The 23010-nt window shown below is 36.0% G+C and overlaps 1 protein-coding gene across 1 annotated transcript in view; it reads left to right on the forward strand.

The window, feature by feature from the left end:
- Positions 1–23010, forward strand: part of VWA8 (von Willebrand factor A domain containing 8) — a 174600-nt gene that overhangs the window by 140291 nt on the left and 11299 nt on the right. The window contains exons 38-42 of the mRNA XM_027888842.1: positions 12617–12725; positions 13493–13649; positions 14884–14992; positions 20635–20760; positions 22570–22728. Coding sequence (XP_027744643.1) covers positions 12617–12725; positions 13493–13649; positions 14884–14992; positions 20635–20760; positions 22570–22728 — 660 coding nt within the window. The remainder of the gene's footprint in view (positions 1–12616; positions 12726–13492; positions 13650–14883; positions 14993–20634; positions 20761–22569; positions 22729–23010) is intronic.

Raw genomic sequence — 23010 nt, forward strand, 5'->3', positions numbered from 1 at the left:
TCCCAGAGTCACAAAACGGTTTTCAAGATCTGCTGTAGAATTTTGCTCCACCAACAGACTGCCTCTCTACTAGGCACATTCCAGGGTGAAGTCTCATTCGAGTATCTTTCTTCTTTCCTCTGTCAACACAGGGTACATAGTTCAAAGCAGTGGTTTGCCAGAACTGAAATAGTTTGATTTGTGCTAAAGAGCTGGAACAAAGCCTCCTATGTGATCTTCAGACCTGTGTGATTATAACTAATTTCTGTTTCTCTACTTTACTTTTTAACTTTGCTTCAAATGGAAAAATAATGAGACCTAAGAAACTTTGTTTACAAAGGCATTACAGAGCAATAAGCAGTAAAAGAGGTCTTTTATTTTATGTAATCTCCAGTAAAATAATCGCTATGTAGTTGCTAATTGGATATGAAGGCCTTCACCTTTCCTACTTAATTTTTCAATAGACCTAGACATAAAAGCAATATTTCATTAAGGCATTCATTTCTGGAAATGAAAGGATCCCTTGAGCTTGAAAACATATTCATGTAGATTCCCAGTGTAATTAAGCAATTAAGAACTTCAGCATCTCCTGTTCTCGAGACAATTACTTTACTAACAATGCTGCAGCTAAATATTTCTTGATACCTCTTTTTTACAAAATTGGACATACTTTGCAGCCATGTATTGATCTATTCATTCCAGTGTATGAAAATCACCCTATTTTTTGTAATGTTTCATGTGCATACTCATGCTAAGTAACTTGGAGTCTAATGAGGCATCTCTAATTTCTTGACTAAACCTATCATTCCCAATCACCTTGCAGCAGAAACCCACTTAAGAAAATTGTCAGTGTTCCACATAACACACATCCACCCCACAAAAAACTGCCATTGATGCATATCACAAAGCTGCTACAGGCTTAGCAAAGCTTATCCCTTAATGGTGATATTCTTAGACCAATACAAGACCTGTCAAGGTGGCTGGTGGAACCACTGTTTTGCAGAAACACACAGAATCTCTTTGATTCCTCCTGACTTTTTAGAGAAAAAAGAACTAGACAGCTTTCAATATAAATATAGTTTCAAAGAATTAGAAACAAATCTTCAGCTGGGCTTCAGGTGGAACTATTGGTACTCTCTTCTAGGGATGCATTTTGTCTTTCACAAACACCTTAACTTTCAGAAATAGGCTTGGATATACATAAGAAATGAAACAGAGGAAAACAAACAGCTGTTCCACTTATAATCTGTAATTAGGGTCCCTTGATATAATGTTGTGGCAATCTTCAAAACAGTCAACATTTGTTTTGTATTGTTGACATACTCAACAGAGTTCAAGCTGCTGAAGTCTTGAGGCTACAAAGTTAATTTCTCAAAATATGGTATGTGTTTACATAAGTCTGCATTTATACAGGCAGGTCAAAAATTTTCATCATTTATGAAAGTTTGAATAACACTACAATATTCTGAAATGATTGGGGTGAATTGGAGTGCCTAAAATCCAAAATCTAAACAAAATGCTGTATTTTCTAAAGCTATGAACTCTAACCCAAAAATTGTTCAGCTCTTTCACTGTTTGGTGTCTTTGAGAACAGGGTTTCTTCTTTATCAAGTATCTGAAAAGAATTTGAAAAACAATTTCTTTTTAAAATCTTGCCCTAAAAGTTTCATGCCAATAGGCAGACATTGGTAGGTTTGTTACTTTTTTTTTCATCAAAGGGTTATTGATAGAAATGAAATATAAAAACACTGATTACATTCTGACATAGTTAGGATACTGTTTTTCAATAAACATTGTTAATGGTATGTCTCATTTAGATAAAGTACAACGCTTAGATAAAAATAGTTAAAAGATGCATTATTTTTCAATAGATGGTAAAGCATTTATCTGTGACTACTAGCGAACACATTTGTTTCTTTATTTCTTCCACTTAATGTTCTCCTGCTGGAGGCTGTTGTTTAAAATGTTTTATGCTATGTAAAGATTATATTTAGAAAGTCAGAAGTCCTATGGCATACCCAAACCTGGTGAGTGCATAAAACTGCACTTGATCGAAGATTGCAAAAACATTGTCACCTAGTTTATGGTAATAAATATGGTAATAAATAAAATATCTGAACTCAACACTGAATTCATAGCATTCATGCACTCTCCCTGATTCATTCTGTTGGAAGAGGTCCTAGAGGAGGACAGCTCAGGAGCACTTGGATATATTTGGGATAAGTTTCGGGCCTTGGCAGCAAAGGAGACATGAATGAAATGTATGTAAGAATAGAGAAGGCTTTAGATTAAGTTTTTTTGAGTGGTTGTTCCTGATATTCTGCCCTGTGAAACTGACTGAGAGAATACTTTTCTGTCAAAAATGAATGTTTTAATCCGAAATAGTGATTCCTTTTCTCAGTAGTGCTAGATAGGTGTTCTTTTGGTGTCCGCTGTGACTAGTTAACATTTTACTGATACAGTGTTTCCATAAAGCACAAATCACTGTAATTAGCTAAATGAAGACATGAAGAAAAATTTCTTCATCTATCCCCAATTAGTTTCCTTTGGACACCTCTAAACTTTAAAATATATAATTATGCAGCATCTGGGACCAGTAAGCATTGTCATTGCTTTCCAGAGAAGGGAACTGAGACTTAAGGCAGGCAGGTCACCTGTTCAAATTCATGCTATATGTCTACACTGCAGCATCAGTGGGATAAATTATTTATACATCCATATCAACATACTCTGTATTGCCAGGTTAAATAGCTTGGAAGTCCTTGAATGCTGCAGTCAGTATGAACATACCTTTAATTGGAAAAAATAAAAGCATATAAATGCAGAGCAATCACCTAAGGAAACAAATGTCAGCTCTAGATTGCCCGAGGTTGAAACATGGTTGGCTCAGTATAGGCATATTTAGCAAAACTCAAGAATGCAGTAAGTGGATATTTTTCTCAGATTTAAATGGCTGTTTTCGTGGTCTTATAGCAGCACTCAAAAGTTATAACAAAACATGTAAATTATCCTTTGTCCTGTGAACAGCTAGAAGATACAAACGTGGTTCATGTTTGTTAGTAATGTAAAAGAGCGGTGTGTATGTGTTCATCACCAGTAGTCTTTTCATGTTGTAACTGCGCAAACCATCTCTGATGAAAGGGCTTTTTGCTAAAAACAACATTTTCATGAGTTCAGCAGCACTCAGTAGTAATTCCCAATTTTTAGACTTCCTTCTGCAATCCATCAGTTAACCTTTGGATCTGATCAGGGCAAAGGCAAATGCTAAGTAGCAATTATGGAATGCCAGGTCTATCATTAGAAATATATTTTTTAAATATGTTCTTTTCCTACCTGTATTTCAGGTAAATCTTGTGTTGAACTGGAGCCAAAGTTGAGTACATTTCTGAAGTAATCATAATGCCCAAAATGTCACATTTACTGTTGAAGTTAAAAGAAGCCCAGTCACGTTAAATTAGGTGGGGGGATGTACATGTGTGGTTGTGCATGTAAAAATATATATTCACACACAGGTATATGCATGTGCACACACACACATTCGTTTTTTCCCCAGTTGTTATACCTGGACATTGGCTCTCTTGAATTAGAATTACCTCAAGAGATCATCGTAACCTGGCAGGCAGCCAGTCCCTCAGGGACTGTATTTCATAATAAGCAAGAATTGAAAGTTGATTTGGGTAATGATCATCTTATTCCCTTCCTTGAATAATCTCATTTGTATTTGTACAATTCCATTTGTTTTCCACGCAGCTAATCATGTAGAACTCTACATGAAGTATTCACCCCTTAATTGAATTAGTATTTTGGGGTTTATTGAATGCATCCTTTTTTTAAATTTGATTTTCTGAAGCTGTACTTGAAAGTTTAGAGTAATGCAAGTTCACCTGATGAAATTTTTTTTTTTCGGTTGTATGTTTATCTGAAGAATAATTGATTCAGGAGTTTCAGTGATCCCAACTTATTGTATTTACTCCTCAGGGTCTACTTTAATCTATACTGATAGTTTGGAGTTTATTGGGTTTTTTAAAAGGTAGCATTCTACTTTATAACATTTTAGCAAAACCCCAGCCTTCTCCTGATGTTAAGACTGAACTGGGCAAAGCTGCAGTTCTTGAATCGAGACCAAAGCATGACCTTTAGCAAGAGTGGCTGGTCCTTCTCCCCACCACCACCCCCATTCTCTGTTTTCTACTTCAGATCAAGCAGTTTTTCTGACCGCATGAGGGCATCGGTGGGCTAAAAACAGTGATTTCCCTCAGCTCTTTAAATACTGTCTCTGTTCCACCGAAGTTAAGATGCTTTCAACAGCTTTGCTATTCAAGACAGAAGCTTAATGCCTGTATGAATTTTAAAAGCTACTTCTAGAAAGAAATGTTCACAGGAGTCAGATGATTCATGAAACTTCATCAATTCATTTTGAACTCTTGCAAAGTTTTATAGGCAAGATAGAAAATGAAAATTAAGCCAAATGAATGAAGAAAATTTATTAAAAGTTTTATATTGCAGTGCAACTAATTTTTTTTCATTTCAGGATACAATTTAAGAAATATAATGTATTTTGTACATTTTTATTGTCTTGTCTAGGACTGAATATTCTTTTCTGTGGAAAAATTACTTGTGGGCTCAATTTTGTGCTGTTGATGTGAATAGAAATTATGCTAATAATCTTTAGGACATAGAGAAAAACTGTACATGATGAACATAACAGTACAAGTGAACATAGTAGAAGCCATTCAATTATTCTTTTTCCTGTTTATGCCTTTCTCTCACTAGTTTCTCTAAGTAGATTATAAAATGTTTTCTTTCTCTCTTAAGTAGAATCAGTTTTATGGTAGAGTGTAAAACCACCACAGAATAGGCAAATTAGCCTTCGATTTGCCTGATGTGGAACTTTTATATGCTCTTTGAGAATGTAATGCGTATATTCATGTTGCTGATAAAGAATGTGTTAGAGGAAAATATGTTCTTGTGATCTGTTAAATGCAGCTGAGGGTAATACTGAGGGTTTAAGGTTGGAGGAGGGGGGGAATAAAAGAAAACAATTATTTTGTTTCAGGGAAAAATCAGTCTTTTGCACATCTACTGAAATACATTCTGCATCCCATGGAATACATTTCCTAATCCTTTGTGCCACTGTGGGATGTATTACTTAATGCCTTTTTCAGGTGGAGCATGGTCATGTTTTGTTACAGCCAAAGTCAGTCTTTTTTCGTAATAATGTATGAGAGTGATAACAGGTTTTTTCACTGTTTTTGAGGAAGAAATAACCATCACATATAGGACAAAAATCTAAGATGTTTTAACTTCTTTTCCTTCAGTGATCTTCTGATACATGCCCAGTCTTTTTCCAGGGTGCTAATGAAGTTATTTAAGAAAACATATTTGAACTTTAAATTGTGTTTCTAGTGGGTTTATATTCATGTAATTAATGTTTTTCAACAATAATTTAGTGCCTTGGGTGGGAAGTTACCCATATTTTTCATTGACTGTAATCTGTCCTGTTTAATATATTTTATATTAATGAAAAGGCAGAATAGCAGATTAATTCTTTACTTCCACATCTCAGATATGTTAGGATAAGAACAGATATCTTCTAATTTGAATCTTAGAAGGATTCTGTCCTTTATGATAAAAAGAGTAAATGAAGAATGGGATATTGGCAGCTTAGAGCCTGCCTACATCTGCCTGCTTTTCAAGACAGTCTAATCATACAACTAATTAATCTAATGCACACCTCCTTAATTTACATTGAACTAAGCACCTGAATCATGTGAATTGTATTCTGCCTCAAATCTTCACACACACGTTCTTTTTCCTATTTTCTTCTGATCAACAGTAAGAAACACCCAATAATGCAGTATTATTATTAATACTAGAATAAGTGCTCGTGAAAATAATGTTTGGAAACCTTAACATTTTCTTTTAAAGATTTTCCTACATAAATATTGTCTACAGCTGTAAATCCTGCAGCTGTGACCCTGGTTGTTTGTATAATTTGTATGTATTTATTAAGTTGTGACACATGAAATCATGCTGGTTGCAGCTTTAGTAAATGTGTTCTATGTGGAATCATCCACTGAATGCTTAAAAGGCTTAGAAGAGAGGTTGGTTCCTTGTCACCAGATGCAACAAGGAGTAATTCCATTTATTTCTATTATGAAGATGTAAAAGCCTGAAAGGAATGCCCTGCCCTGCTTAGACATTCCCGAAAGGATAAGAAATATTTGATTTGGAGGAATGAAAATACAGTCCATTTTTTAAAGTAAAAATTTAATCCCTTTACACCTGCATGATGCTAGCCTGGGATCAGAGTACTTTTTCTGCTTCCCCCCCTCTTTTTTATCTGGAGTATTGAAATAACCTTTGTGTTTTATGTAAGGGGATTAGATATGAGTTCATCCTGTCAGAGCCAGAGATAATTAAAACTAAGAGGTGAAAGGTCTGTTCCCTTGTACTTGAGGCAGCTTGCCCCCATTGGAAACTAGAATTTCTTTGCCGGTCCTGAGGCAGAAACTTACTTTTGTTGCTGTGAGCACCACAAAGGAGCTTTTCTGGCAAGCACTCCTAAATGGGAGGCACTGACACCTCCTGCGCCCTTCAGGAATTTTAATGAAGTTAACCGCATCGGAATACAAAAGTAAGCTTCTATATTAAAAGACCATCTACTCTCTAGGCAATTTGCAATGCTGAACAGAGACCTGTCAATTACAGGGTAGGATGACAGAAATATCTGGGACCAAAAAAATTATCTACATCCCAGTCGCATTCCAGTCAGCATTAAGGATAAAGTCCTTCACATTTTACTGGAAGGTCTCACTTGTTGATTACTTTTCTGTTCAAAGCTAGAAATATTTTCAAGCTCATCTGACTTCTGCTTACAAATTCTGTAAGATACTTATTAACCTGTAACCATGAGTTCTCTTTCTGCTAGCAGTTAAGTCTAAGTACGTGTTCTTTTTAGAACATGTTTTAGAGAGTCAACTTTTTTATACAACTGTAATGGAGGTGTGGGCATCTAAGACAGTGAGAGCTGTTGATTAGATCTCCTGCGTGGACCTCCCAGGAATAAAGAAAATTTCAAGTGGGACAAGACAGGAGGAGATGAAATTCCCTCTCTCTTTCCCTGTCTCCCCAGTAAAGATAAATTAGGGAATTTTAGTCTTTAGTTTGTTGTAACAGACTTGAACAGTAAGCTTATGTATGGGCTTAAAATATATGGGGAAACATTGTCAGTACTCTGAAACATGAATAAAAGATATACTGAAATGTTCTTTTCAGTTGACTTTGCTAAGTGTCTTTTACTCATTGACTACTATTATAAACATGTTAATAATAAAGCTATTAATATGCATTCAAGCCAGATGTACTTTGAATAGTACATGTTAAGATACGGAAATGCACAGATGTGCTACTTGGGACTGCCTTTTACATGGTAAGGCTCCTTTTTAAAGATTTTTTTTTTTTTGTTCTCAGTTTCATTGTAATGTAGAATTAAGATTACTGGATGCTAAAATATCATTCAGGTCACTTGTACAAATTCAGATGAAGCTAAATTTGATAATGCTTTTGGCCAGTTTTACTCACAGGGCCACAGAACTTTGTTTGCAATACATTAGAAGAAAATAATTCTGAACTCAAAAGGGAAGTACTGTGTTGTGAAAATAACTCATGTTAGAATGAAGTAGAGGGGCATGTGTGGGACATAAATAATTTGAATAATAGAGTACAGCATCCCTCTCCATGATTTCCATGCTTCTGTTATGGGTTATTTTGTTATGGGCTAATGCAAGCTCTTTTCTTCACATAGTTGTGACAGGGTCTTGTAGGGGCAATGCACAGTATATCTGGGTAAACTGTGTGATCATCAACAAATTCAGCTTTTGTCTCTTACTTAGGGATTATAAAAGTATCAAAAGTATGCCAGTGCTCCATTACTCTCCAGGAGTTAATGTTATTGAATTACATGGTTTCACATCAGAATTCAATAGAATTCAATCCCACATTCACTTGAGTGGAATGAATACAGTTCTAGAGCCACTTCCAAACATATCTAAGATTTGTTTAGTTAACAATATACCGTAGTTTGTCTGACCAGCTGACGTCTAGACAAAACTACCAGCCTTTGACTCATCTTCATAATGGCCACTATTACAGATTGGTATGCCTTCAGTAGCTCTTTGGCTACTAAAATTTGACACAGATGGGAAACACCTGGTTTTACTCTGTTGTTGAGTGCAGTAAATCATGTAAGTGGCTTCTTTGAGCCTCTTCTTTACATTACTATATGAAGGATAGGGAGCCCCTGGTGGTCTAGGGGTAAAGGCACTGCACTGTCACTGCAGAGACCCGGGTTCGATTCCCGGTCGGGGCCACTCCCCGGGCAGATGGAGCTCGTTAGCCCTGTAAGGCAATCCATCTATGGCCTGAGGACCTCGCTGCCACCGTCCAAGCTCGCTTGGCCCCGGCAGATGAACCTCAGGATTAAAGGGTGGGCTCAGTTCCGCGCACACTGTGTCTCACCTAAAAAATCCAATGCGCAGGCTGGAAGGTGTAAAGACCTTCCCCGGTTCTTTGTTCGCAAAGACTGACCATTACATTTACATATGAAGGATAATAAGATCACTTAGTTTCCAAACTGAATGCATTTGTATCAGTTTCTCTTACTTAGTACACTCTTAGAATCTCAGTGTTGTTGGAAAAAAAAGTAGAAGTGTAGCTATGTAAAACCATTTGGGCATACATTCATTTATCTCAGAAGGAACTGTCATAGAGCAAGTTGTTCAAATACTCTGTATATCTCACTGAATGCAAAATGAGTGTTTAGTTCTATTCCTGCCTGGCTGCCCTTGCTGTCAGGAGTGATTGGATGTGTAAGAGGCACGACCAGAAAATTCAGTCAAAGCATTAACAAGTCTTGGTATTTGTTGTTGTTTTTCCATTTTCTTCTTAAGCACTTCTTTCATACCATTGCCCTTTCAGAAAAGCACATTCCTTTGGTATCTTTCTGACCTGCAGTCTTCGTACTCCTCTTGCACAAAATTTTTGTTTGTTTGTGTCATTGGCTTTGGAAGACCTACAGAGTCTGTGCCACAAAGTCCTTCTGAATGTACCCATTACCTATTGTTATAAGGGCCTGAGAATACAGTATAGTCAAAAAAAAATAAGAGAACAAAAATATATGAGGGATGTTTACATCATTTAAACATCATTGATGTTTACTAAGAATTGGGACTCTATAGAGAATAAAATAAGAATCATGTATCCCAGGAGAGGATGGCAGTTGTGCTTCTTGTGTGATGAAGACTTTCAAGAAAAGCCTGCACAAAGGGAGTGGAAAAGTGCTTTCACGCTCTGATTGTGAATCATCAATATGTGCAAACAAGTTTAGATAATATACAATTGTGCCATGAATGTTTTGAAAATAGTGGTTATTTTGGAAATCAAAAGGAAGTTTCAGAAGGAAAAATTCAGTTTTTCCAGTTTTTCTACTCTGACCAGTGCCTCATAGCTGGAGCTCAAGGCTACTTGACTGAATCCGTCTGTTGTTTCACAGAACCGTGATATGCACACCAGGCAGTATGGAATCTGCACAGTGATGCAGTAATGAATAGTGCCTTTCAGTGTATGTATAGCTAGGAAGAGCACAGATTTCCCTCAAGAAGAGATTCTTAGTCAAAACTCTCATTGAAAGAAACAATGTTCATGGAAGTCTTGCAATAGATGGAAACGGAAAATATTCAGGAGGGAACAGGTCAACTTTTGAACAAGGAAATTACGTATTTATATATTTGAAAAATATCCATCATAACAGTAAATAGAAAACTCTTTTTAGAAAGTCCAGTCAGACAACCATGGGAAAATTACAGTGGATTTTAGGTTTATTTGAGCCATTTCTCTACTTTTAACACTTGTTTTTCTTGTCTTCTTTCTCAAGCAAGACAAAATAGATTTTACCTGCTGACCATCCTTCAGCTTCTCAGGTTCATAATCCTTCCAGTTTTGGATTCTACCTCTTAAATCTACCTTTCTAATGTCAAGAATTCCTCCAGTTCTCAGAGGAGTGACTTATCTGTGGCTCTTCCATCTCTTTATATTTGTCACACTGAAAAAATGTATCATTTTCCAGAAGTTTTTCTCTTCATTTTTTTCTTTATCCTCTCTCTAATTTCATGTCAAGGCTCAGTGATTTATTACTTATTTATTTCTAAAATATATCTTCAATTTTAGTATAAATATTTACTAGTCTTAATTTATAGAGGTGCTTGCAAAGCAGAGAGACAATGTTGTTTGTTGTAAAATCGCCTTAAAACACTTCCATGGAGATAGAAATGGGAAGGAGAAAAGCCTGATAAGTCACTAAGGGAATTATCTAAGAATTCAAAGAAAAAACAGGAAAGTACATTCAGAAGGTTTTCTTCAAAGGATTCTACAGTGTGCTAATTTAATGCAGTTTCTAAGTATATGGTAAATTTAAAAAATAATTACCCCAGCAAACCAGTGCTAATAAAGACTGGTTGTTAAAGTATTCGCAGTTAACAGAATTCTACCTTTTGACTTAAAAAATGAGTAAATTAATAAAAGTGCTGCAATGCAGAGACATGACATTTACATATCTGCTGGTGTGTTCCATTCTTGTGTATTAAATTTACAATTATTTTATCCAGTAGGCTATTAACTATATTAAAAAAAAGGTAGTGAAGAGGTCACATTCTCAAGCTATGATGGATTGTACCCCTTGATTCTTTTTTTTTTCTTCTCAAGCAATTTTTTTCAAAGTTTTAACAGAAATGAAATGTTGGATGTACTGTCCTTTTAAGAACAGAAAGCCAAAAATCATTATAAAATAAAATATATCTATTAACCATATGCCATTTCAAAGTTACAAATACCTGCTTTAATCAGGTCAACACTGTTGTAAAATAGGTTTATATTAGAAACTTGTCTATTGAAATAGAAATACTGTTTGTGAAGAACTTACACGAGAGAAACACATATGAGCAGTAAACTCTATTGTCTACAGAACTTTTAACTTCAGCTTTAAGCAATGCTTGTATTTCAAAATGTATAGTGAAATTTTTCAGTTCCACTCAACAAAAGTAGAATATGACATTTGCATCACTGGTTATGGTTATGTGTGTTTCACAGCGATTTCTTTTGCAGAATAAAGAACCTTCTATAAAGAACCCAGAAGCATGAACATATAAAATTTTTGCATGATTTTATCGTTTCTCATTACAGAATAATATTTTGTTTTGATTCATGAGGCTGACGTTACCATTTTGGTTTTATGACTTTATTTTAAACTGAGTTCAGTGATTTTTTACCTGCTTTTCTGATAGTTTTAAAATCTACAAGTTATAAAAAAAAGAATGGTTTATTTTGGAGGAAATCTTTTAAACTTAAAAAGTATATAACCCTAAGGGTAATGTGCTGTTGTGGTTAAGTGTCTCTCTTCCTATACAAATGTTAAATGAATGTAATTTATCAGATTAGATCTTGATTTTATACTCATGACTAAGGTTCATAGAGGATGTATTTATGTACCTCCTTGAATTGATATAAATTCTATAAATGGAAAGAAAATGATGTTTTGAATAGCTGCCAAGACAGGGTTGTTAGAGAATGTGTTTTCAGTTCAAAAACGTGTTTGGAATTCGTGTCAGTGTGGCGTTGAGTCTGCAAGACAGTGAATTCAAGGATTAAACTGCATTACAGTGAAAACCCTGATAATGCCAGTGAACTTTTGAGAAGGCAATAAATCATAGTTACTGGGACACAAATTGATGAGAGAATTAAATGTACTATGGTAGATGAGAAGAAAGTTAATTTGTAGTGGTTAGAGACATTAAATTTTCCATCTCAGTCATTAGGTTTCATTTTAAAAAAATGAAGAGGCATTAAGTTATAGAAGATTCATAACTGAAGGGCAGTTTACACATGAATCATTAATTCACTACATGACTCAGGATTCATAACGGGAAGGAGTATTTTTACCTTCAGTCACCCACTTAAATCCAGCCCCAGCCTAAAGTGACTCAGCCCTGACCATCTGACAGCTGTTGGGTGTTCAGCTGTGCCATGAGTCAATGGGGAAAGTGCCATCAGCAGGCAGGTCTAGGAGACTCACCTCGGTAGACTTTCGTGGTCATGGCAGGGAAGATGAGGGTTGCGTGAGCGTGTCACTTGAAGGAATCTCAGAGAAGAGCACGTCATTTCTTTAGTCCCTTGAGTTGATGAAAGGAAGATCAATCTACCCATCAATAATGAATGTGGAACTGCAGTTGGGTGTGCATGAAATATGTAGATGGATGTACAGTGCTGTGGATATACAGTACTCTGAGAAATGTTCAAACAGGTGTCTACAGGGGGATTTTGAATTATGCTGGGCAGTTATCGGGAAGCACTTTTCTAATGTGGATGTGATCTGAATGCCCTGAGTGGTTCAGCCTTAGGTTGGGTATGGGTCTAATGTGCCACTCAAGAGCCCTGTTCTTCTCTGCTGTATTCTGTTGTCCTCATCAGGTGGAGTGTTGCTGGTCCTATAGCTCTTCAGCACACCTAGTATGTTATTATTAGATTGTTAGAGTGCTTTCTTTGCTATAAGAGAGATTTACAGCTCTGTTTATCTGTTTTACAGATAACCATTCAGAGGGACAGTGGTTTGGATGTCAGTTCCCCTAAACATGGAAAAGTGGATCCAGACAACACACCGCATGTCGGTGGAAATATGTGGGCTGGTGGAACAGGTTTTTCATTGTTGTTTTTTTCCTAATGCATCATTGCCAGATATCTAAGGGAGATGCTGTGCCAGTCAGAAATGGTTTTATAAAGCCATCCTCTGCTTAGAGCTGTTTTATCCAATACAGGGTTGCTTTATTGCCAGTGAAAAGAAGTATTTACAGTGTCCAACTTAAACTGTATATAGTGGATCTCTTCTTCGGTTACGTTTGGTTTCTTTGTATTGGTCATACAGAGAACTAGAAAGCTTGCAGCCACAGGAACTAGGCTGAGCCATTTGCTATCCTTTTAGATGTCCCTGTAGCTGCAGCAATTTAGGTAGTGCAGGCAAGAAGTACATAGGAAATGCCTCCTAATTCTAAAAGGGCATAATAGTGATCACTAGATAAAGTGGTTTGGAAACAATTTAAACCAACAAATTCTAGGGATGAATAGCTTTAAGGACCAGTAGCTTTGAGGAGATGTAGAACATTTATATGACATGACACTTATATGAACCAATGACAATGTTCTATGGTCCCCTTTGTAAAAGGTAAAAACTGTTATGAGTCTGGTCTCAAGGGACTATAAACACGAGTATTCCATAGGAGTTCTTCCTTACCATGATAGCTGTTAGGCTTTGAAAATCTTTGGCCATAAATAATTCTGCTGGGGATTGTTGGCAACATTTTTGGAACATCTGTAGGTATGGCAATGGAAGCGTTAAAGAAAATGTGTTTTTATTTATTATTGAATGCATATTCTTAATGATTTTTTTGTATCTCAACCATGTTAGGTGGGAGAGACACTGCTGGGTTAGGTGGCAAAGGTGGACCATATCGACTGGATGCGGGCCACAGGGTTTATCAAGTATCTCAGGCTGAAAAGGATGCTGTTCCTGAAGAGGTTAAGAGGGCTGCTCGAGAGATGGCTGAAAAGGCCTTTAAACAGAGGTAATGTGAAAATCTTTATTTTCCTTTCCATTTACCAGAAGAAATTGAAAAAGGTGACAAAAAAGAATTTTCTCTCTTAACTGCATTTGTCAGCTACATTACCCTGTTCATTATCATTTAACAGAGCTTACCAGCACACTTTTAGCTGTTCTGGACAAGATGTATAGAATGTTTTCTTGAATTAAGCTACACTGTTAAAACTTTACTATTTCATTTACTATTCATTTATAGTTAGTTAATTTAAAAATCAATATTTTCAAAACACTGTGAGTGAAACTATGCTGTTATGAAGTACTTGTGTGAAATGAGCTGGGCACTGATAGGCCAATATGTTTTGGCTCAGGACTGATACCAGCCACGTGCTGGATGGTAGAGTAGGCAGATGCACAACTGCTGCCTCACTACATGTTGTTGGGTCATGGAAAATGTTGAACAGCACACAGTCCTAGCATATCCACCTGTCCCCTTGCTCATTCTTTGCAGTTAGACTGCTGTAATTACATTCCAATTGTGAATTTCACCAGTTTAACAGTATCTGCTTAGCTACAATGTTAAGAAGAATGATACAAAACTTGAAATGAGAAAACTTATAGAAAAAACCTATATCTAGTTTCATGGTGCAGGTGTTGTGCTCTCTAGACAGGAAAGTGTTCAGTGACATCACTCCTTTTCTATGTGGGAGAGTACATTTTTGCAAATGTTCATTTAAAACATTGTTTCAAGGTTTCTTCATTTTATGAAGCACAAAGATAACTGAGACAGTTACTATTTGTAGGTCTTCAAGGATAGATTTTATAGTGTGTCTTTACTTAACCTTTGTGCTAAAGCGTGAATCGGGATATGTTTAAAATGCTCTGACAGTGAAGTAATGAATAGACACTCATGATCCTTTTATGTACAGATAGCGGCACCTGAGCCAATAAAACCTTTCAACTTTCATCAGTTTTCAGAACATCTGCTTTACTTCTCAAACCTTAAAGCAGATTAGAAGAAAGTCGAAGAATTAGTACCTTTAATAAATTTTAATGTGATTCAGTCCCTGTAGACATTGGTGAACACTTGCCTTGTCAAAACTTCGCAAAAGCATCTGCCACTTCTTCGATCCATCTCTTCTGTGTGCATGTTGCCATCTGAATTTCTCTGTTATCAAGTACATAAACTTTAAGTTTACATAAATAAATATAAGATATGCTTGATTCCCAAACTGTTCTTAGCTCCTCGTTCTTTGCTTTAGATTGAAAGAGATTCAGATGAGTGAATATGATGCATCAACTTATGAAAGGTTCTCCGGAGCAGTTCGACGCCAAGTTCAGTCACTCCGCATCATCTTAGACAATCTGCAGGTAATCTTAGACTCCCTAATAAAGGAACACAGTGAGGTCATTACATTAGGCCCCAAATACTATCCTGCTAATATTCTGTTACCATCTGGTGATCATACCTTTGAGGCTAAAAGCAGATTCAGGTTATAATCATGGTTAGGAAAAACGGTTTCATATTATATTTTAGAAGAGGCTTATAAGTGGGTCTCAGTGCTCATCTCTACAAGTTACAGTATTCCCATACCACAGCTTACAGAGATTACTTATTCAGGAGCACCATTTTGTGAAAGAAAATGCTACTATACAGTATGAAAAGAATTTGTGAAGGTGTGTAGAGCATAGCCTTTGTCTTTACCTCTTGTCCACAAGGCTTTTTTTTAGCTGAGAAGTGCACATGCTAAAAGAGGCACTCTACTCCAGTGCAAATTAAATACTCCAGTGTAAATTAAAAGAGATACCCACTCCAGGTCAGTGCATATACAGCTGAAAACATGGATTTTTCTCAGGTTTGCTTTTGACTCTTGCTAATAAAAATAGGTATAGCCCAAATCTCCTAAGATCAAAAGCACCAGTTTGCCTTTCTTCTGGTAATTGATGTGGTGTTTTTTCTAGGGTTTTTTGATACTAGTGTTCATATACAGGGTAAATAGAACTGAAAGTGCATTGTTTCTAGGAGGAATCTGCTAATCTTCAGTGAAAATTAAAGGAAAACTAATTTACTCCTTGTAAGATATATTTGATTATAAATATTTCTGTTGAAGACTACTAACCACTAGTGTATATGTACCTTAGTTTATTAGTTAGTCACTGTCCTGTATCTTCAGCAGTAAAACTGACATATAGAAATAAATTACTTTGTACGATAAACAGATTCCAAATGGGTCAAGAAACACAATCCCCTGGTATTGCAAGTAAGAAGGGTAACATTTCTTTGTCTTACTTATATCTTTAAGCCTTTGTAACTGCAGCAACATTAGTACCATCACATATATACACAGAGAACCGGTTTTATTAACCTGTTTTATTATGAATGTAACAATTCAGAGAACTCCTCATGTAATGAACATTTAAGATGGACATGATTAGATGATGCATACTCTTAATATGTGTCTCAGTACAGGACACAGACAGGTTTCTATTGGAAAAATTTTGATGAAAGTCTCAGGTTTTTTCTACATCATTTATATCTAGATTTTTTTTTTTAACTGTGTTTCTAGCTCACATACTATTGGAAGCATACTGTGGGTATGAAATGAATAAATGAATCTTCAGTTTGAAGTATTTTTTTTTAATCTGCCTTATCTATCCTTTGGAGCCAAAATTCTTACATTCAGGGATTATGTTAGTCATAATCAAAATATAACATACTTTAATATAAGGAGACATATCCTCTTGCTTTGTTAAAAAGGTCATTTTTTTATGAAGGCAAAATCTTAGAAGCCTCAGTATTTTATGAGACTTTGGTAACTTCCTGCCAAAATCTGTGACAGCTAACCACAGAACTAGTAAATGTAATCTGTGATGAAAAAACAATTTGGAAAAACCTGATCACAGAATAAAAGCAATAGCAAAAGCAAAATCTGAACTTTTTAAATTTTTATACAGATTTTAGGTAGGGATTTTATTAGAAAATGCAGTAGGAAAATTAAGATAAATGATAACAGGAGTTACTTAGTTGCAAAATGCCTTCTCTTAATAGGAAAGCTGGGTCCAAGCACATTTCTTGTGATCTTTTTGAGAGGGAAAAAATTTATTTGGATTCTTCAGCACTGCAATTCATTCGGCCCTGATGAAGAACTGAGCCTGTTTTTTTTCTGGATGGTCCTAAGCACACCATGGGTTCTCAACTAGAGTGGTTTTCTTTCTGTTACCAGTCAGACATTCCTGATATCTCAAATAAGAAACCAGTGGCACAGTCCATTCCAGTAAACTTTGCAGCTCAGATGTGTATGTACTTTTAACTGTATGAAAATCCCAAATTACCTTCTCAGTAGGGAACACGCTTGGCTTTTTAAAAATTTTTGAGTTTGCTTTGTCTCAAACTCAGTCTGTTTGCATAATGGAAATGTGCCCGTGTTTATTTAACCTGGATTTTCTTTTCAACATATGCCTTTTTGTTGCTAGTTTTGAAGGTTTGTTTAAAATATACTCCTTTGATTAAAGTTTACCTCCCTAGAATCAAGAGTCTGGGATTCAGGTCCAGTTGTCAATAGCTCACCGAAAGTTAGTAGCAGAAAGAGATGTTTGGAATAGACTGATCCTTGAAAGTGATACATAAACATAGTCTGAGAATGTAATTTCATTGTTAATTTTACTTTTTATAACACACTGATCTCTCTCAGATCTTTGAACAACATTAACAAAATGGTAGAAGTTCTTGTTTATCTTCTGTAGAAGTAGCAAAGCCAGAAGTCCAGGAAATCCGGTCCCTGATGAGCTTTCCTCTCTCTTCTAAAGCTTGTCTGTCTGAGCTACAGATTCAAAAGGGCCTTCTTAAATGTTAGGTGACTTGCTTTCCAGAAAGTACGTCTGTCTTAACTGATTATTACAGAAGGAATCAGGGGCAACTGTCCCTTTAGCTTCTGAGCTTCATTGAGGTCCCTACACCTAAACTGGGCAAACCTGACCCTACTGGGCTCTGTCTGATTTAGACCATGTGGGAACTATCTCATCATAGCAGCAAGAATAAAATAGTGGCAGTCCTAGAATAACTATGGCTCAGAAAACTGAAAATGTGGAAAACCCTGTGTTCTGTAGCAGTTTTGTGATTTCAGCAGCTAAGGGAACATTTGTGTCATGTTCTCCCAGAAACAAATGCAGACCACAACTGGCAGTGTTTCATACCATTCTGTATCATTATGAGTTACATATTTAGATGTGATCACTTCACATACACATCATCTTCCGTGACATTTACAGACATCACAGTTGTAATTTGCAAGGGTTTTTTGTAAATATGCCTGTGAAAATAATATGCTTCCAGTGAAAAGAGTTACTGCAGTGGTGCATTGTGGTCAGCCACTCCCATGCTGATAAGATATGGTATCTAGCACATTTTTCTAATTTCAAAAGCAACACAATGAATATATTTTTTCATCTGTGTGGTTGCAGTGTATTGAAATAGTAATGTGTTGTATGCCCTTTCTAGTCAAATATCAAAGCAAGGTATATATATAATAGTTCTAGTTTTCTCTTAAAATTGTAAGTGCTTTTAAACTTACATTGATTTTAAACATGTGAAAAATACATAATAAAAATCCTTTGGAGCTTCTTTGTTATATGTGATATGTGCACATTTTATAACACACATGCTTAAAAGAATTATTTTTCAACTTTTATAAGAGGAAATAAATTCTTAGGAATTCTGCATGGAAGAGGCAGATGCTAAGTAGCCTAAATAATTTTAGCATTATTTTGGAAAGAGGTTAGATCAGATTTTGTCAGCATTCTTTCCTATTTTAGGACAGAATGTCAACTCTGTGTTCCTCCAATAAAATTTCAGGTCAAATACTGGTTTTTGTTGCATGAGCTTCAAAAGGTATTAAACTGTTTTTAACTTTCTCCATAGTAAAAAACCTTCTCACACTGCTGTTCTTTGAACATCAAATAGCCACAGATCTAAAGCATTGTCTGTGAAAAGAATAGTGAAACTAGTTGAGAATTTATTTGCTCGGTGATGCTGAATCTTTATAATCTTCTGTTATTTGTCCCTCCTGTCTACTGAAAGGAAGCAAATGACAAAAATTCGACAAAACACCAGTGCTAAGGAAGTGTTAAGGATCTACCTCTGTTCCAGTACTTAGAGTGGTTGACTAGGAACAAAGTCATCTCACCTGCATCGCCCTGGAAGGTGCATGATTCATTTCAGAGAGATTTTCTTACTCAGCAGCATGTTGTCTCCAGGAGCACTTTTTTAGTGGCTAACTGGAGTGTTGAAATTTGCCACTGGCTTTTTCACAGCAGGAAACCTCCCTACAGTGTGACATTTTGATGGGACGTGCAGAAGTCACCAGGAGTTTGCGAGTGTCTCTTTGTGATGTTACACATCTCTGAAGGCAGTAAAGGAATCAATCCTATGGAAGAAGGAACTTCAGTTTTCATCCCAAGCATATTTAATGATAGTGGAAACTACTAGTTGGTGGCACAAACAAACTCATGGATGCCCTATGGCCAAAGCTGGTTAAAGAGAGGTTGACTGTAGCACCATGGAAATGTATCAGAGAACACAACCGACTGAATTCACAACCTAAGAAATGCTTTCCACTTTCACCCTCTGTGATTTCCATGTTTCAGCATTGGTTTTGCCTCCCATCAAGAAGCATCTGTAAAGCTTTTGATGCTGCCTAACTAAAAAAAACTGTGTTTTTCATAGTTATGTAAATTCTCTACAATTAATTAATCAAAAAATTTTTCTGTGGTTTTGTAGTCTTTCTGCTGACTTATTTTCACAGGCAAGTAGTCAATTAGACTTGAGTAATTACAGACAATAGGCTGTAGTCCAGAACACCTTCTACTTACACACCAAAACAAAAACCTCATAAATTTTAACCCAGAATCAAAGATTCTCTGAGCCTTAAGAAGCCATTATCTGCCTGCTCAGACTGTACATAACTCAGATTCATCCTTTCAAATCCCAGGCCTGCAGTTCACTGAGAATTTGTCATGTAAGACTAACTGTTCAATAGAGAGCAATTGATTTTCGTTCCTGAAAACCAATGTTAAAGGCAGTTTGTCTCCTGCTGGATATTTGATTTTCCTCCAATTGGTAACCAACAATTTGCTGAGAGGGCAAAAGCATTATATGTATATAAATTCAAAATTGTCTTTCCTTACTGGATCAGCAAGGATGTGCATCTTTACTAGGGTGAGCAATTTCAATGTGAAGATCTAAACAGAAATTAAATAAACAGCGAAACCTGTATATAGAGACTTTACTGTCTTTAGATGGAAATTACATATTATGAACCATGACGATGCTATCCTTTGAAAACATGCTTAAATATGTTCCTTATAACATTGACTCTTCAATCTGAATTGCATGCTCTATGGACAGGAGTACCATGAATATTTGATTTCCTGGATTGTGATGCATGTTCATCAAGTCAGGCTGTAGATAACCAGTGTCCCTTTAACTCAAACAAAGATTTTAGAAATAAATAAGTTAAATATATAATTGGTTTGTTATTAATACTGTTTTAAAAGAAAGCATTTACCATTTCCTAAGGTGAATACTGCTTAGTTTTATATTTAAGTCACTCAGTGACTTTTTCTTGTGCTGCTTGGATTGAGAATACATAACAAATGGTCAGGTATGTGTGTCCCCCTGGTTGTATATATTTCTGAACAGGCTTGCTACACAGATTTTCAGCATATTTTCAAGAAGAAAGGTTAATATTTCTGCAGTCCACAGTTGAACTTCCATATATGAAACAACTTTAAAAAGGCAAAGTTACAGAGGGAATGTGTTCTTTTTCAGTGTTAATTTTTCCTTCAGATAAGAAGAACAGGACAGCTATGAACATGTGTTTGGATTTCTTTGACTTATGCCAAAACTATCACATTGTTACAAAGAAAATTATTGCATGTGTCATCTACAGTAGGTCTTAAATTGTCTAACATACAGTCACGTCGCTGATTGAAGTAAGATTTCTTTTCTGTTGTAGGCCAAGGGTAAGGAAAGGCAATGGCTGAGACACCAAGCTGTTGGAGAGCTAGATGATGCCAAAATCATTGATGGGCTGACAGGAGAAAAAGCCATATATAAACGACGGGGAGAACTTGAGCCGCAAGTAAGTACCCAACAAGAAACAAGGAAAGGTGGAGAAGAGCTTAACCAGTTTACTGGTTTCATGGTGGCTGTACAGTATCTGTGTTTGAGTAAATTATAGGGATGAGAAACTCAGAAGAATCAGGATGTCCCTGATACAGAGGCAACCACAGGATGGAAAATTTGCTTTACCTCTTCTTATAGTCTTACATACATGTTTCCTGTTGGCCACCCCCAGAGAGAGGACACTGATCTAGGCAGTATTTAGTTTTGATCCAGTAAAACATTCTTTTTTATTTTAATGACCATAAGGCGGTTAGCAGAAAACATGTATTTTGTTAGTTTTTACCAAAAAAAAGTAAGATATTTTCTCACTAATTTTTGTTAACAAATATACTGATGCTCCAGAATTCAAAAAAAAGAGTGGTTTGCAAATGCCTTTTCCTTATTTCGTGGTGTGCAAGTCATTTCAACTTCTACAGATATTTGGATTTACAAGAATAAAAATTATGATGGAAAAAAGTGTGAGGAAAAGCCATTAAGATATGACAAAGTTGATTGCCCTATGGATCAATTTAGCCATTCCTTAGAAGGCATTATGATTAAACCTATGTGAGTCAGGAACAGAGAAACCACTTGAATCAGACCAACAAAACCTGACCAAAACTAGTGGGGCTAGTCCATAATATTTAACAGTAATACTTAATGACAGATTGCAGTTTTTAACTACACTAAGAATTATTTTTTTTAAATAGCTGAGTGCAGCATCTTTTTGCATGTCAGCTACCCGCATTTGATGAGTTCCTGGTATTATTTTTTATGCTGTTTGGTCCTGATGTCTATTGCTTTGAACAGTTTATGGGACTTGGCACTGCCTGTGTGAAAGGTCAATAAGGGAAAAGCGATTGAATCCTCAGTTCTCATTTGTTTCAAAATGTGTTTAGTCCATGTATCAGTTTTAAGGCTTTGTAAAAATAATTCAATAAGAAAAAAAACAGATACCTTAAGTGTGTGCATACAAACCAAAATAAATATAGGATTTAATGGTCCCTCTCTCCCTTTGTTTTTGTGAGGGCAGTGATGCTACAGCCTATTAAAAGAAAAATTAAAGGAATAAAGCACATAAATGCTTTACAGGTGAAAAAAAAATTTAGTTATTTGTTTATAATGTGACTGGGGTTTTTGCTAGATCATCTTCAATAGCCTCATGCTTGAATCCAGACACATCTCATTGCATGCTAAGTAAAACATGTCCCTTAAATGTACTGTGCCAAAAATTGTTAAAACAGATGGGTTTTGTTTTCAAGAAAAAATAATGGTTTCACCATTAGAATAAAGAAGAAACTAGTAGTTAATCAGAACAAGATTTCAAACATTTTTGGAATGTTATTAACCTCAGAAGACAAGTTTTTACAGTCTTATATGACTCCCTGTTAGTACTGGAAGCCAAGGAAAAGTATTTCCATTATGAACCTTGGCAGAAAGAGCAAATTTAAGAGTCTCCTTACTGAAATAAAATGTGAAGAATCAAAGCTGAAACAGAAAAATATTTTCCTGATAAATGTGTGGAATTTTTTGAGGTATTTTGTTTCCAGTCATTGAAGGTGAAGGGAAAGAATGAATTAAGGTATCTGTCAAGGAACTGGTTTGAAATAAAAAAAAAGTTAAAATGGTTTTGTTCTTAACAAAAAAAAAAAAAAAAAGTGTTTGCTGAATACAATTTTCTTGCTTCACAAAGCACATTGGGTTCGCTTTCTAAAATGTTTTGTTATTACTGATGTTTAGCTTTCCCATTAATATTGGGGTTTGTTCTGCTGTGTTTCCCTGTCAGCCTGGGAGCCCTCAGCAGAAACCCAAACGCTTGCGGCTGGTGGTGGATGTTTCTGGCAGCATGTACCGCTTCAATGGAGTGGATGGACGGCTGGAACGCTCCATGGAGGCTGTCTGCATGGTCATGGAGGCTTTTGAGAATTATGAGCACAAATTCAAGGTAATTGCAGCTGGGCTGGGAGCTCTGTGGTTATTGCACAGGCTGTGTGGAGCAGTGGAAAAAGTGTTTCAGCAGTCAGTCTAGCCAAAGAGCATTATTCATTCCCACAAGGAAATAAAGACAATAATCTATTTCTAGCAACCTGAAAAGTAATACTAGTGAAAGGATAAGAAACATTACATGTTTCAGTAGGGGAGGATCCAATCTAAGACTTTAAGATTTCGATTTAGTGAGATTTGCTGCTTTTGTCTGGTTTTATCTGTTTCTTTGAGCAGAAATGCT

The sequence above is a fragment of the Empidonax traillii genome, unplaced genomic scaffold, assembly GCF_003031625.1.
Source record: "Empidonax traillii isolate 1590-97213 ecotype Southwest subspecies unplaced genomic scaffold, ASM303162v1 scaffold247:size2371522, whole genome shotgun sequence".
In the NCBI taxonomy this organism is placed as follows: domain Eukaryota; kingdom Metazoa; phylum Chordata; class Aves; order Passeriformes; family Tyrannidae; genus Empidonax; species Empidonax traillii.